The sequence below is a fragment of the Octodon degus genome, unplaced genomic scaffold (assembly GCF_000260255.1).
Source record: "Octodon degus isolate 3935 unplaced genomic scaffold, OctDeg1.0 scaffold00041, whole genome shotgun sequence".
Taxonomy (NCBI): domain Eukaryota; kingdom Metazoa; phylum Chordata; class Mammalia; order Rodentia; family Octodontidae; genus Octodon; species Octodon degus.
This window is the reverse complement of record NW_004524617.1, coordinates 1,725,314-1,741,341: the sequence shown is the minus strand read 5'-3', so window position 1 is coordinate 1,741,341 and position 16,028 is coordinate 1,725,314. Positions and strand designations below refer to the sequence as shown.

Genomic DNA, 16,028 nt, shown 5'->3' with positions numbered 1-16,028 from the left:
AGATCTGACTCACAGTGATTCTCCTGTTTTCAGCCTCCCCAGCACTGGGATTACAGGCGTACACCACCATGTACAGTCTCAATTGCCGTCTCAGTGCACTCCGGGGATGGGGCCAGCACAGCTCACAGGGATTGAACCCCAGTCCCTGCACCTACCTAAACAGGCACTTTAATCCACTGAGTTACCTGGCTAGTCCTATTTTTATATGACCTAAAACTTGCTGATGATTATTTCTCGCATAAGTAAATAAGTCTAAATAAAATAAAGTTACTCCAAATTGGTAAGCAATAAGTTATATATAGTAACACATAAGGGGAACATGTAGCATTAGAATAGCTTTAATTTTTTTTTTTTTTTTTTTTTTTTTTTGGTAGGGAAGGGCCTACAAGGTGCTCAGGGTCTCACTACATAGATCAGACTCATGGTGATCAGCTTGTTCACAATCTCACAAGAGCTGGGATTACAGGCATGCACCACCATGCCCAGTCTCAATTGCCCTCTCAGCTCACACCGGGGGCGGGGCCAGCATGGTGGCCCAGAGATTGAACCCCTGGCTCCTGGGCCCGCTTGCAGGTGCTTTAATCTGCTAAGTTATTTGACTGGCCCTAGAATAGCTTTAAAATTAGTTTTGTCAGAGAAATTCCATTGCCATTTAAATATTGTAGATAAGTCAATTTAGCAAAATATTCCAATATAGTCCAGTAGTCCATAATAGTAGTGGGTTTTCTGTAGGACTCACAATGTCAGTTGTTGACTTGAGCCTTTTACAGCTCAGCATAATAATATGGCTTTACTTTTTATACCTCGTGTTTATACTTTTCTGCTGGATGGTTAAGAGCAAGATAAAGCAAGACCTGTATAACAAGAAATGTAACTTTTGTATCTGACAAGGTCAGTCAAATCCCCTCAGGATTTACCCTGAAACACTGTACCGCAGTTTGTAGATCCTTTGTCAGTCTCAGCCATGTGGATGAGTCACGAAATGAAGGATCATTTTGTAACTGTATATTCAGAATCGTTAGGATAGATATACAACTACTTTCTCTTAATTCAATGAATAGAAAGATTTGTTCTAATAGTGTTTGTGGACAGGATATTATGTCTGCTTCTTGTACTATGAATAACCACTAAGATAACATTACATAATGTATTAATTATTGAAACTGTCCTACTAACGCTTTTGAAACTGTCTCATTGCTATTTGTTTCTCAATAAAATTATTTTTAAAAAAACATTAAGTGCACTTGTGTTACCATAGTAGACTTTGAAGAGCAAAAAAAAAAAAAAAGAAAGAAAGAAAAAAAGAAATTTCTATTCTAGCAGTCTGGAGTTTAACACTTGAACTAAAATCTGTAACTGGTTCCTCATTTTCTTTATCTTTGGTGAAATTATGCAATTATCACATAAGATTTTAAAAGAATTCCCAGTGGGTTTATATTCTTTAATTCATAAATCAGTGAAGGAGCCTAATTTAAACTCTTCCAAGTAGCTTAGGCATCAGATGGATGTATTTATACAACAAAAGTGTGTTTCATTTCTTAATGAAATCATAAACTCAATCTGATAGACCAAAATCTGCATTTAGGTGTTTATTTCTTAAGCCATTTATTTTCATAGTAAAGAATATTTATGTTTAAATATTTCCAAATAAATTTAAAGCGACTTAAACTTTTTTCTTCTTTAATAGATATTAGACTTCAAATATATATTCTTTTTAAGTACAGTTAATATGATTGGTTTAAATTAATAACTTCCTTTTTATAAAAAAAAGATTTTTTGTCCCATTCATTGATAGTTAATTTTAATCACGTTGTTGCTGGGACAGAGAAGTCATTGAAGTTAAATCATGTCTGAATTGTACTTTGGAATACTCAGAGGTTCTAGATTCCTGAACAAAAGATGGTAGAATTTTTATTTTGAAGTTTTCTTCTTGGATAATAATGAGTTTGAGGCGTTGGGGAGATGGCTCAGTAGAATAAGCACTTCCCTGCAAAGTGCAAGGGCCTGAGTTCAATCCCTGGTTCTGCCATAAAAAAATGAGTTTGATTTCTAAATAGATTTACTTTCCTTCTTCTATTTATGCATATAAATGAAAGTAAAAATCTGTGGGACAAAAGAAATATGCCAGTATAAATATGGCAATTGATTCTGGGAAACTTCTGGCTTCTAGCAATAATCTAAGTAATAAAGTTCTGTTCTCTTTTATAGCATGACATCATGAACACATAATGAAGTGGATAATCCTAACAGTCGTCCATGATGGGTTGTTCTTTCACATTCATAACTCAAAAACAGAAATTATTAGAAAAGGAAAAAAATATTTACATACTTTTGTATTCTTGTAACAGAATACTTTTGTAATTCTTAATCCTATGAATTACAGACATATAAGTAGCTACACATGGTTATGAGTGGCTCCTAAAATGATTTAAAGACACATGAGGTGGGGGAGATAGCTCCATAGAATAAGTACCTGCCTGGCAAGCGCAGGGTCCTGAGTTCAATCCCTAGTTCCGCAAAATAAAATAAAATAAAGACACATCAAAGTTGAGAAGAAAATAAACACAAATGGAATTAAAGAAAACCAAGCTAGATTAGCCTCAAATATGCATGCTGAAAACTCTATTGATCAAAATTAGTTTATAAAGAATTTCTCAGCTCTATTTTCAATATTCAAGCTTTTCTCATGAGAATGAGGGATAATAAGGTAGGAGAGAAAGTTACTCATAATTTATTATGTAGACTTCCTCCCATTGAATCTTGACACAACTACACGTGAGGAATCATAGAATGTACTCAGATTCTTACTTGATTGGTTTGGGGTTTTGCTTTGTTACCAGATCTTAGATGATAAAATTAAAATTCTGTGCTTCAGTATATTGTCCTAGGAAATTAACGGATTAACATTTCAATTCACTCCATGTGTTTCTTAGCAGTTAAAAAACAAACTTTAGTTTTTTCATTTTTCTTTATCTTTCTTTCCATTTTCTTTTCTTTTATCATCTTTTTTAAAAATTTTTTTGAGAAGTGATTTCACTATGTAACCCAGGGTGGCCTTAAACTCACTACCCAAGCCAGGCTTGCTTAGAATTGATAGTGATTTACTTGCCCCAGCCTTCCAATTGCTGGCTGGGATTATAGGCATGTGCCACCACGCCCGCCTGGTGTTTTCACTTTTAAAATTGTTATGAGGAAACCCTAATCTGATTTTACATTTTTAATCATAGCATTTAAAAATAGTCAAGTTTCTGATATCTATAAGACCTATTTCTCTCTGTAGAAGTGTCTGCCCATTTCCTTTTACTGTTTCAACAAAGTGTTATTTTAACTTTGTTTTTCAATAACAATCTCTGTGCAAGTGAACTGGTGCTGGGTACTAATTCTGTGATCATGTCATTTGAGACTGATTTCCTTAAGTTCTATTGCTTGAAATAAAATACAAGGGCTGGGGAGATGACTCAGTGGAATAAGTGCTTCCCTGTCAAGCACAAGGGCTTGAGTTCAATCCCTGGTTCTGAAAAAAAAAAGAAGGAAGGAAGGAAGGAAGGAAGGAAGGAAAGAAAGAAGGAAAGAAAGAAAGAAAGAAAGAAAGAAAGAAAGAAAGAAAGAAGAAAGAAAAAAGAAAGAAAAAAGAAAGAAAGAAAGAAAGAAAGAAAGAAAGAAAGAAAGAAAGAAAGAAAGAAAATGCTCACAAGTCAACCTATGCTTTGATCTCCTTGCCATGTGTAGTTTAAGGTCTAAGAAGTTAAGGTTTACTTATATAAGCTCATGACACTAAATAAATAAAATGTTTTTCAATCCATTTCAGGATCAGAAAGTCCTCTTTTCTAATTATGCCACATGAATCATCAATGTGCTTGATGAAGAAGTATGTAGCTCTTTTTGGGTCTATATTTGTCAATGCCAATATTAACGTAATGAAGTATCTTAATCTGCATCTACTTTTATATATGTATAATAAGAGTATGCTCACGAGACAGTATACGTATGGTATACATTGCCTTAATGTTGAAAAGTTTTTATACCTGAGAATCTCAGATACTATTCAAATGCAAAAAAGGCAGCTCTATTAACAGATTTAAATTTAGTAGCACAACTAGCAGTACACCACACGGTGGAGTCAGACAGCCACAAATCTGTGTGACTTGTATTTGACAAAAAATGTAAGCACATATTTAAGAGTAATAAATATGGTAATATCTCTCATTTTTTCCTGCTTTTCAGTGACAAATTAAAATAACTATATAATTTATCGAAATGGAAAGGAAACACCAGTAACCCTTAACTAAGCAGTGAATTTTTATCCACATTTTAAAAGTACACTTATTTTTATTAATATAAAGCATTACCATTTCTCCCTATGTGCAAGTTCACACATATGCACGCACACGTGCACACACATGCACACACACACACACACACACACACACACACACAGATGAAAGTGACATTCCAATGGCATTCTAAGGGGTCTTATGTCTAACACAGTGATTAGACTCTGTATTTCACAGACATCCTCTCTCCTCTCTATTTCTTTCTATGGGAGTTCAAAATGAGCTTTAAGAAATGTAATCCTTGAAGTAAATCTGAGGACTTGATAATAATTCTGCTCCCAAAACCAATTCATTTGTTGTCATCTTAAAATATTCAGACAAGAAGAATATTTGAATTGCTTTCAGGTAGCTTGCATTTTCCAGAATTACAAATTAGCACTAGGGGTATTGCATGTCAGGAAATACAGTAACTTGAAAATACAAGTGCAGTCAGAGTACAAAGAGAATGGATCTGAGCGTTGTAGCACTCTAGTCTATTCCTCTGTACACAGTTCAAATACCTTGTTTTACCTGTGTGCTGTTATTTGCAAGTACTTTTTAAGCTACAGTTAATGATATTTTATTATAGTTTTATTTAAGAATGCCAAACAATGCATATATTAAAAGCTAAAATATAGTATTTATGTTCATAGGGCCCTATGTTCACATAGAAATAAATGCAGAATTCTAAACTACCTTTTCAAGAATTTCTATTTTTTTTCTTCTAAGACAGTAATAGCTTCACTCTGTCTCAATTTTTCTCCTTTAGTTTCATTCTACAAGCCTCAAAATGAACTCTTTTATAATTGTCAACATTAGTGTTTGTGCTATCAAAATTGTTAAACCCTGGAACAAGAAAATATCACTAAAATTTAAAAAGTAGAACTACTACTCTATAGCCCTGCAGTTATTCTCAATTCAATAACGATTTCTTATCCATATCAAATATTTCATTAAGACCTGACTATGGCAACTTGTAGATAAGCCCAACTGAGAAGGTCCTAGGAATACACCGTATTACAGAAATTACACAGACTTATATAAATTTTTTCAAATGTACATATAAGGACTGGACAGATATCTGAGGCATCTAAACACCTGCTTGGAAAGTGTAAGGAACCAAGTTCGATCCCCAGTACCATATATCCTGTTGGCCCCCACCGGGGTGCACCAAGCTGGCCACCCAGACTGAATGTGGTGGTGCACACCTGTAAGCCCAGTGCTAGGAAGGCAGAAACATGAGAATCACTATGAGTCTGAGCTGCACAGTGAGACCCTGTACCAAATAGATAGATTAAAAAATAAAATAAAATAAAAATGTACATAAAAGAGAAGCTGAGATCCTAGAATATGCTTGCTGTCATCCTACATTTCTATTACTGTATTTATACATGCTATCCCAGGGAAAACAATTGAAAACATTTTTTTTTTAATCAGGGATCCCCAAATTGCCCTTTCTTCATCCTCCATGGCAATGACATTCACCCCATGAATAATTCTCCTGCTCTGCACTGTATGAGCTTATGCAAACTACTTCTACCAATGCTCTTTTTTCTCTAACTTTTGTCTGCAAGCTTAGGTTGTTAACCATCCAGAAGAGAAGCTTATTATTATTACCATACAACTTAGGCTGTTAAGCTTAACCTCACTATTTGTCTGAATATCAAACATCTTAGGCATATCATGGAACAGGTATTTTTCATCAAGTATTGATATGTTGAACTTTATGGCCCTACAGAATACGAAAAAAACATTTAAAAATTAGAATATATTTTAACATAGGCATAAAGAATTATATACTTCTTATGTTTACATATAAGTCCAAAAATCTCACCATATGCAACCTTGAAGCAGGACAGACCCACAATATTCCTTTTCCTGTCTCTTGCTTTCATTCACCACCCCCTTCTTTTTGAACAACCATCTACCTGAGAGACAGTACAGCAGGAAATGGCATGTCATGACAAGCAGCCCATATTCAGAAGACCAGAATGACAGGCACTCCAAGCATGAAACTACTATTACAGATTACCATCTTCAGTGCAGTTGCTTAGTTCACAGATATCAGTATATATAGTTAGTCAGGGTGAGTATCTTTCCAATTAACTGCTAGATTCAAAAATCTTCTGGAGATTCTCAGGATCATTGCCTTAACCATATCCTAGATATAACTGTATGGCTTGTCACTGTCATGTTTCCTAGCTCTTTTCCTTTGCCTCTCTTGATTAGTTAGTCCTCGAGAACCTGCTTTCCTTTTACTTGTATTATACCTTTTTATTTGTATTTCTTCTTTTGAGTTCTTATACTAGGGAGAATATATGATATTTACACATGTGTGTCTGGTTTATTCACATTTGTAGGGACTTCCTTCATCAAACACATGCAATATGGTCAAACAACTCAGGCTGTTTTGTACAGGGGAGCCCTAGACACCACCATAACTATGGTTCACTCTACTGTAACAGCAGTGCCCCATGATCTCCAAATCCAACATTTTACCATAAAACTGATTTTAAAGTGAAAAGCCCCAGGCTTCTCTACCAGTTAATGAAGAGTGTGCCTTTGAGCATTGCAAATTGCCTTCTAATGTCTCTCACATCTTTGCTCATAGATTGCCTTTAAATCCAGCTAAAATATGCACATGAGATACAAAATTAGGTATTTTATCTTATCACAAAGTTCTAAAATTAGCTAATAAATAATACTTGAGGTACTTCAAATATAGTAAAATAAATTTACAAATAGAACTCCAGCAGTTCAAAAATAATTTCCAAGTTGTAAGTAAATATGTTTAGGATTTAAATGTAAACACTTTAAGGTCAACATTGGTTTGTTTTCATTACAGTTTTATCTCTTGTACAAAATCTGGTTAAACATATTTCACAATTTGGATCCACTGTGCATCAGTGTATGAGAGTATCCAGTGGGTACACTTAGCATGATCAGGAGGCACAAGATGCAAATTTCTCTAAGTTTTGTCATTAATTTCTCGTGATATATTAATGTTGAACTGGAGATCATATCACTTATAATTCTATGATGAATGGACAAGCTGATTACAGAATATTTAAGGCCAATTTTAATAGTACCATAAGTTATTTTCTTTACAACTTACATTCCTTACAGTTTTCCTTGAGCTTTAGTATAATATGGAACTATCAATAAACACTAGATCTCAGTGCTCTTGTTTGGTAAGTGGTCCTTTAAATCTTATAGGAAAAATCTAGACCTCTGTTTTCACTTACCTCCAAACAGTAAAATCAACTAATGAAAACATCCCATTGTACGAACAGTTAAATACATTTTGTAATCTACAAAATTAGCAACACTATATTCAGGTAATAAAGACAAAAGAATTTCATTCTGTTCATTGTACTTGCCTGTGCTTCTTGAGGCATTTGAGCTGCATCCACTTTGTCAGCAATATAAGTTGCCAACTGCTTGTCAATGGATTCAAGGGACTCCTGAATTAAGTGTAAAGATTTTTCAATCTCTTGGGCAGACTGGATACTCTGTTCAAGCAACTTTTGCCTCCTCACAGCCTAAAGAGAAGAAATTAGATGGAATCTGTTAAATGTTTACCCTTTGTAGTTTTGCTGCAATCCTGCTGCAGAGTAAAAGAAGATTCTAGGCTCCTCCACAGTCACCTTTTTATAAGACAGATTTCGCAGCTTCCTGTCACTCATTCAGCTCCACGTACAAAAATTTGAAAAAACAATGAGAAAAAGCAGGACTAGAGGACTACGGATCTCTGCAAGGAAAAAAAAGTACCATGTACAGCAAGCAAAGAGGCAGAAAAAAAATTAGCAAAATTATCTCAGTCATTGCAATCTGTTGTTCTCAGGCTGAATGTTGTTCCTGATCTCATTACATAGTTCAAGAGATTTAGTTTACTTAGAATAGGGTCATCGTCATCACAATCCAATTCAAGACAGATAATCCACTTCCACCAGTGAGACACATATACAATCTGTTCAGAATTGGCTCCTTTTCAAAAAGAGAATTTTAGATAACCATCTGGTTAAAGATTTGTTTTGAATATTGTTTCAACCAGCTTTACATGGTTGTTTATCTCCTACCTTCTTTCACTATTTGGAATATGGAAATGATTTGTACAATTGGATTTGTGTTACTGCTGAAGTAGAACAAATAATAAGCAACCCTAATATAGCTGCAATTAATCTTGATTGTTACTATAAGTATGATTATGATAATTTAATACTTTTCAAGTATAAATAGCATGTTGAACAGATTGCAAAGTCTCCTTCCAAGGATCTGTTCACCTTTAAAAGAGTAATTAAAAAAATAATTGGTCAGGTATTGTATTAGGAATTAAGTCATGTCCATATAAAATATTTTTGTTATAAGAGGTATGGGTCCGCTTAATTAGTACAAAAAATTCTCCCCATCCAAAGACTGTGACTGATTTTAAAAATTATCATTGTTTTCATACTATACACCAACTACTATTATGTCCAACAATATACAGGTGTTGATTCTTAAGCCTCAATATCTTAAGATGCTGGAGATATCATTATTTTTAAATGATGCTAACCTACAACACATTGTTATTCAGATGAAAATAAAGCTTAAAGCATCTAGAAAAATATAAAAGCAGGCTAGAATTGAGCTTCTACAGAGTGGGAGGAGCTTTCCTATTGTTTTGACCTGAATCACAAAACTTAATTTCTTTAAGATTTTGTTCTAGGGATCTAGGATTTCTTTTCTCTTCATTTTATGCACCCGCTTCGCTTCAGGTACAAGTCCTGTGCTGGAAACTCTCAAAGCTACTCCTTGTTAGGTGCACATTTCCCTCTGGTTTCCTCCCTCGCATGTGCATTTCCTTACTGCGCATTTCTACTTGGTGGTCCTGCAGCACCTGAAATTTAACATAACCAAATAAGATTTTATCTGTAATTCACTTTATATCACCCCACCTTGCTTTTGCTCCTCTTCTCTGTATTTCATATTTTCTGTATTTGTATTCCTATTGTAATGAATAACCAAACAGTAACTTTAATTTGATGGTAATACTCATTGTCTTTATTAAGCATAAACCTGCTTGTTTCTACTTCCTCTGACATTGCCTGCACCATGTAGTGTCTATTGAATCAATTACCAAGCCTTTCTTTTATCTTTTAATTTTTAAAATTTATTTATTTATTTATTTATTTATTTATTTAATTTGGCAGAACCAGAGATTGAACTCAGGCCCTTATGCTTGCCAGGCAAGCGCTTATTCTACTGAGCTATCTCCCTGGCTTCTTATACCTTTTATATATGTGCTGGTTGCATTCAGTTTTTCACTCCTATTACTCAAGTTAAGGTAATTACTGTATCTTTCCTTAACGCAGTATGTGATTCTTGACTGACACTTACTTTGCTGAAATCTGCCTGCAAAACAACAATAGTGTGTTTTCCTGAAAACGAATTTACAACTCCATAGTGGCAATCAAGTAATGATTTTTCATTTTTTATTGGGACAAAGTCTTTATTCCCTAAAATTATCTAAAGAAATATGATGCATTTATGTTATACTTCTTGCAACTGTTTAGTACACCCTGCTTTAGCTATAAAATTTTTCTTTCACTTTGCAAATTCCTCTTGATAGTTGGCCTTAATTTTTTTCTTTTCCTTGGGAAATCCCTTACGAGGCTTTCTTTTATTGGCTAATTTACATTTGTTCTTGTCTGAGAAACATGGGTATCTCTTCCAGATGGCTATCTCTGACATTCTCTGATTTAAGGACATACTACAATTCCCTTGTGTTTTCTTTACATTTTTGAATGTCTTAACTTTTTATTTGGCAATACAAGTTGTATATATTTCTGATGCATGATGTTTTGATATATGGATGTGATAAAATGCCTAAAATAAGCTATTTAACATATGCATTACCACATCTACTTATTGTGCCCACGTTCTCTGTTACACTTCATATTTGTCTTAGCATGTACCTCAGTAATATATAATTCCCCTTTAATTGTGTGCATTTACTAGACTCTAAGCCATAATGAGGCCAGAGATTATGGCTGAATCATTCATTACTCAGGATTGGATTCTAGAATAAAGTCCAACGGCTTTGGTCATGACTGAATAAAAGGGAAAAAAAGGGTGTCTAATGGCAAAGACAAAAATGGATTTTTAAAAAGCAGTTTAAAAAAAAAGGCCATCAACACTGAAGGATGTATATTTAGAGAAGAAATTTCCCTTTTATTTTTGTAATAATGTTGCCAGAATAGGATGCAATATCATTTGGAGAAAACTTTACTCTTTTTCTATTAAAATATTTTATCCAAGGTCAGTGACCAAGACCTTGCCGTGTACTCTAATTCAAACATAGTTTTCCTTTACTTTTAGTCAAAATTTTAAGTAAAACTTACATCGTATAACAATTCAGGTAACAGTGCTCATAGTTATAATTTATTCTATCGCAGAGGCTGGTGTATTCTGTGCAGAATTCCTCTGGCGAAATGGGCTTCCAATGAAAAAATGCTAGCATATGACAGGTGGCTGGAGAAACCTTCTTTTCACAATACAAAGTAATTGCTTTGTCACACATTGCTTGAATTTGGTACTTTCTCTGTCTAAAGTCAAAGTCAGTGCACCTCTCAATGCATATCTGTGGACATCTACTATAACTTAATAGGCTATAATACAGCATAATATTAAAGCACATATCTAGCTTCAAATTTATTTTATTTATGATATTACAGGGCAGAAAAAGTAAGTAATTATGGAAGAGATGAGTTCAGGTGGGTTGGTTCCTTGCCTGGCCTGGCAGTCAATAAGACAAAATGTTTTATACAAATTCTTTGATGAATTCAGCCAACACAAAGACTTGGTATCAATTCAAGCTTGCAGAATTCTTTGAATTAGTCATAGCATAATTAGTCATCTTGTTTCTACATTTTAGTAGACAGATCCTGATAGGAATCCAGGCTAGTTTATTTTCTGGAACTCCTTGCTCACTTAACCCCTTGCAAGAAGATAGTCAGAAGTCCTGAATCATAATAAGATATTTGTAGTTGTGCCAACATACTTCCCAGTTGTTTTAAAATTTTATTTCATGTCTTTAGCTACTCCACTCAGCACTAAGAAGACCTATACATCTAGACTGAAACAGCAAATATGCTTGAATTAGAAAGTCCTCAAAGGGTTGGCAATCACAACAAAACTCTGAGAGTAAAAAAAAACCTGAATATTAATTATGGTTACCAAGAAAATATAGCATGAACAAATTTTATCCTAATTTAAAGAAAAAGAAAATTGAGTAAAAGATAAACACATAATAACATGAATTTGTATTTTTCCAATATGTTTCCAGTATAACAGATTAAAAAGTAATACCTTATTGGCAATAGGATGATATTGAACATCTCCATGGTGAAATAACTGTTTTATTTTCATTTTTGAAATATTTTGTCAACATTTGTGCTGTGGTATTAAAACTGCTTAAGGTGTAGCTTGTTTAAGAAACTCCAGGGGAACAAAGTCTTCACATGAAATAAACTGCTGAAAATTAGAACTAAAACCATCTACTTAAATTGTGAGTACATGATTAAAACTAGAGAAAATTACCCAAAAAGATTATACCGAAATGGCTTAAAGGAGGGCCGGCAAAATAGTTCAGCAGATTAAAGCCCTTGCATGCAGGCTCAGGGGTTGGGGGTTCGATCCCTGGGCCTGCCATGCTGGCCCTGCCCCTGGCACGTGCTGAGACAGCAGTGGAGACAGGGCGTGGTGGCACGCACCTGTAATCCCAGCTGTTAGGAGGCTGTCGACAGGAGGACCACTACACATCCAATCTAGTAGTGAGACCCTGCACAACCTGTAGACCCTTCCCAAAAAAATAGAAAAAGAAAAAAATGGCTTAAAGTAGCTAGATATTCTATACTATACTTAATACATTTATCATCAAAGAACCATTTTGCTTCATTTATGAGGTGATGTGTAAGCTGACGATTAAACATGAATTTGGAATATGGATTTGGCATTGCAATATGCAAATAAGATCTGCTGGGGAATTATTATTACTTTCTGTTTCTCTTACTGTTAAGATGCTTAGGGAGTAGTGAATACTTATTAAGAACATTGTATTTAAATTAGACACATGTGCTAAATAAAGGCATACACTTGGGAAACTTAACCCACAGTTTGAATTCATGAAAAACTGTACAAATATCTTCCTTTCAATATCAGTGAGGCCAAGGAGTAAACATGGGAAAGTTTCTTTCATTCATTCTTTTCTTACTGAGTGTTTTTATTAGTCATCTCTTCTGGAAACAGTTGTATGTGAAAAATTCACAAATCTGATAAATCTCATGGAATGGGATGAATGAGTATACCCAGCACGCACTTTGACTTAAGCATTTTCTTATTTAAAAAGTTTTGTTAGTATATATTAGTGATACATAATAAATTTATTCAATTTAGAGAAATGGTACATATACAAATATCTCACCTTAAATATATTCTCCTTCTCTTCCCTACCTTCCCCTCTACTTCTTTCCCCACATACCTTTGTGATCTCCACAATGATGCCTCCCTGTTCCCTATCATTTCTCTTTATTTTGTTCTTTAAATTAATTATATGCTGAGTTTCTTATACAAAAGAAGTCATACAATCCTTAGTAGGCTGTGTCTGATTTATTTCACTTAGCAGTATATTCTCAAGAGACATCCATTTATCTATGACTCAAATTTATCCTTCTTTATGGCTTAGTAATACTCCATTATATATATTTTTTTCTTAAGGCTACTTCTATAACTTAGCTATTATTAATTGTGCTGTTATAAACATGGATATACATGTATTACTATATTATGATATATTTAACAAGGACAACTACCACAGAAAAGGTATATGAATATTTCACAGAAAAATAAGATGACTGGGAAAATAGCTCAGAGTCATAAGTACCTTGCTGGCAAGTGCAAGGTCCTGAGTTTGATTCCCAGTCCACACACACAACAAAAAAAGGAATTTGATTCTGCCTAGCTATTTCTATTTTTAATATCATCCTGAAATATTTAGGGTCTTTACATGAACCGTTTTATATCCAATGATTTATTTTATTTTATTGGTACTGGGATTCAAACATGTGACCTTGCACTTGCCAGGCAGATGCTTATGCTGCTGAGTTGTATCCCAGCTCCCAATCATCTAATTTAGAAAGTATTTTTTGAACCTATCTATGTGTGAGATATCAGTTATGTATAATTTGTCTTTTGAAATTTATCAATTATTCTAGGTTTAACATCATAAAACATACCTTCTAGTTGCTCCTATACCATAACAAGCATTTGCTTTCATGCACTTGTAGTTCAAGACTGATATAAATACAGAAGAATAAGGAATGTATTTCTTCAGGAATTACGGTCTCTAGGAGGTTCTGCCTTACCTCATGGGGAAAATACTCAAGACTCTTTGGGCAGAAAAATTATCTGTGAATCTTCAAAATTATATTAATTATTCTCTTTAGGAAATAAGGAATGAATACATATCAGATGTTTGATTTTTTTCTGTATTTTAGGGAAGGGTCTATAGGGTGTTCAAGGTTTTACTATTAGATCAGACTTATAGTGATCTGCCTGTTTACAGATTCTGAAGAGCTGGGACTACAGGCACATGCCACCACGCCCAGTCTCAATTGCTGTCTCAGCACACTTCAAGGGCAGGGTCAGCACAGCAGGCCCTGGGATCAAACCCCCGGCCCCTGCACCTACTTACAGGAGCTTTAATCCTCTGAGCTATTTGGCTGGCCCTTAGATGGTCAATTTTTTTTTCAAAAAATGGGAATAGTGGCTGAGGAGGTAGCTCAGTGGCTTAAGTGACTGCCTGGCAAGCACCAGGTCCTGAGTACCAAAGGGTTGGGGGGGGGATACACACCAAACAACCACATAAAAACAGGAATAGTTTTTTATCATCTTGTAACAAAGCAAACTACTTATTTACCTATTGCTTATAAGTACTAAACAGTGCCATCTTGAAATGTATTTTTACTTTTAGTATATTTTTTTTGTTTTTCTTCTGAATATGGAAATATTTCAGCCAGTGTTAAAGTTAAGCCTCATTTTTTGAGTCATTTTGGTAGCAAATGAGCTTAAAGACTAAGTACGAAGTTCAGATGAAAACAATGAAAAGAACCACAAATTATGAAAGCTTATCCTTAGATAAGATCATTAACCCAGGACATTTTGTATGTCGGCACCTTGCAGAAGGTAGAACAATAAGGAACAATAAGTCTTAGCACAAACTATTGCTAGGGTAGGAATCTTATAATGTGTATTCTGACATCCAATCTTAGTCATTTGTCTCTTCAAGAATTGAAAAGGAAGACCCATGACAGGATAGCAGCCTGGATAATGTAGCAGACTTCCCAGGATGCCCTGGTCAACAAATTTCCTCTTCTGGAGCCTCGCATTTAGTGAGCTTGGCATGGCACAATTATTAATTTTGCATTTTTTTGTTAGTAAGATGATAGCATTTGTTCAAGTGTCAAATAATAAAAGCATTCAATTTAACTAAATCATGTTGGTAAATTTAAACGCATTTTCAAAGCTGTTTCATCCTAACCTAACCCCGCCATTAAACTTAGAGTTGGTCTGAAGCTCATCCTCATTAGATTAAGAAGCACTGGTATCTTTATTGCTCTAGATTTTTAGTCATAGGCTTTAGGTGAAAACCATAAGGATTAAGTTCCTTTCATTCTAAGAGATAGATGTAATAACACATTTCTAAAAGGTTAACAAAACAAATAGTAAATCTGGCCCATCCTACATTTGTTAACAAACTAGAGGTTTATGCTTATTTTGGAGAGAATTATAGTTAGGTGGAATTCCTGAATGGCAGGGTTGAGATAGGGGACTTGGGTGTGGGAGTAGATACCTCTGTTCCTATCTCAGGGAATGATAAAAGGTACCACTTCAACCATTGTGTCACAAGCAAATAGGCAAAGTTCCAAGACAGGTGTCACAGAGATTGGGAGCCCAAATACACGGGGATGGCATATACTTATCAACTTGGACTCTGATGCTCCAGAAAGCTTCTGAAAGTAGATGTTCCAGAAATGATATGCAAATCTTCAGAACATAACAAACAGAATTAGAAATGACAGCAGATGAAGAGAAAGTCATGCTATACTTCACAATGTGGGCTTCTGTTTCTATCAAATCCATTGATTACCTGTTGAAAGATAACTTCACTGCTCCATAAATTTAAATTTGTTGTGCATTATTGTAAGGTGCTTAAGGAACCATACTAGGAAATGATAGGAACTATCTAAAAACCACTGAGAATGATCTACTTGTCTCAGAAACAGGTTGTCAAAATATTTAGTTGCTTAGAACTAGCAGGAAGTATATACTCAAAGAAGTTGAAATTTAATGTACATCATTTAATAGACATGGGCCTTTTTAGGTTCAATTAGAGATGAGATAAAACAATGAAATATATATATATATATATATATATATATATATATATATATATATGTTAAAGCCACTGGCATCGTCGTTAGCTATAATTTCCTTTGTTTTCTATCTTAGGAGATTAAAGAAGTTCTTTGAATTTAGAAAGAAGTACACTTGAACAAAGTGATGGAAATCATGTTGTGAATGAAACATGGCATGAGATTGCCATCACTCTCAAGTCAAACACTGATAGAATGGTCAATGAGGTGTACAGTAATATATCTACTACGTTTCTGGATT

The 16,028-nt window shown here is 34.4% G+C and overlaps 1 protein-coding gene across 3 annotated transcripts in view; it reads right to left on the bottom strand.

The window, feature by feature from the left end:
- Dmd (dystrophin) overlaps positions 1-16,028 on the bottom strand; it is a 1,613,500-nt gene that overhangs the window by 1,480,294 nt on the left and 117,178 nt on the right. For all 3 annotated transcript variants that reach the window (XM_023715436.1, XM_023715435.1, XM_023715434.1), the window contains exon 11: positions 7,694-7,855. In XM_023715436.1, coding sequence (XP_023571204.1) covers positions 7,694-7,855 — 162 coding nt within the window. The remainder of the gene's footprint in view (positions 1-7,693; positions 7,856-16,028) is intronic.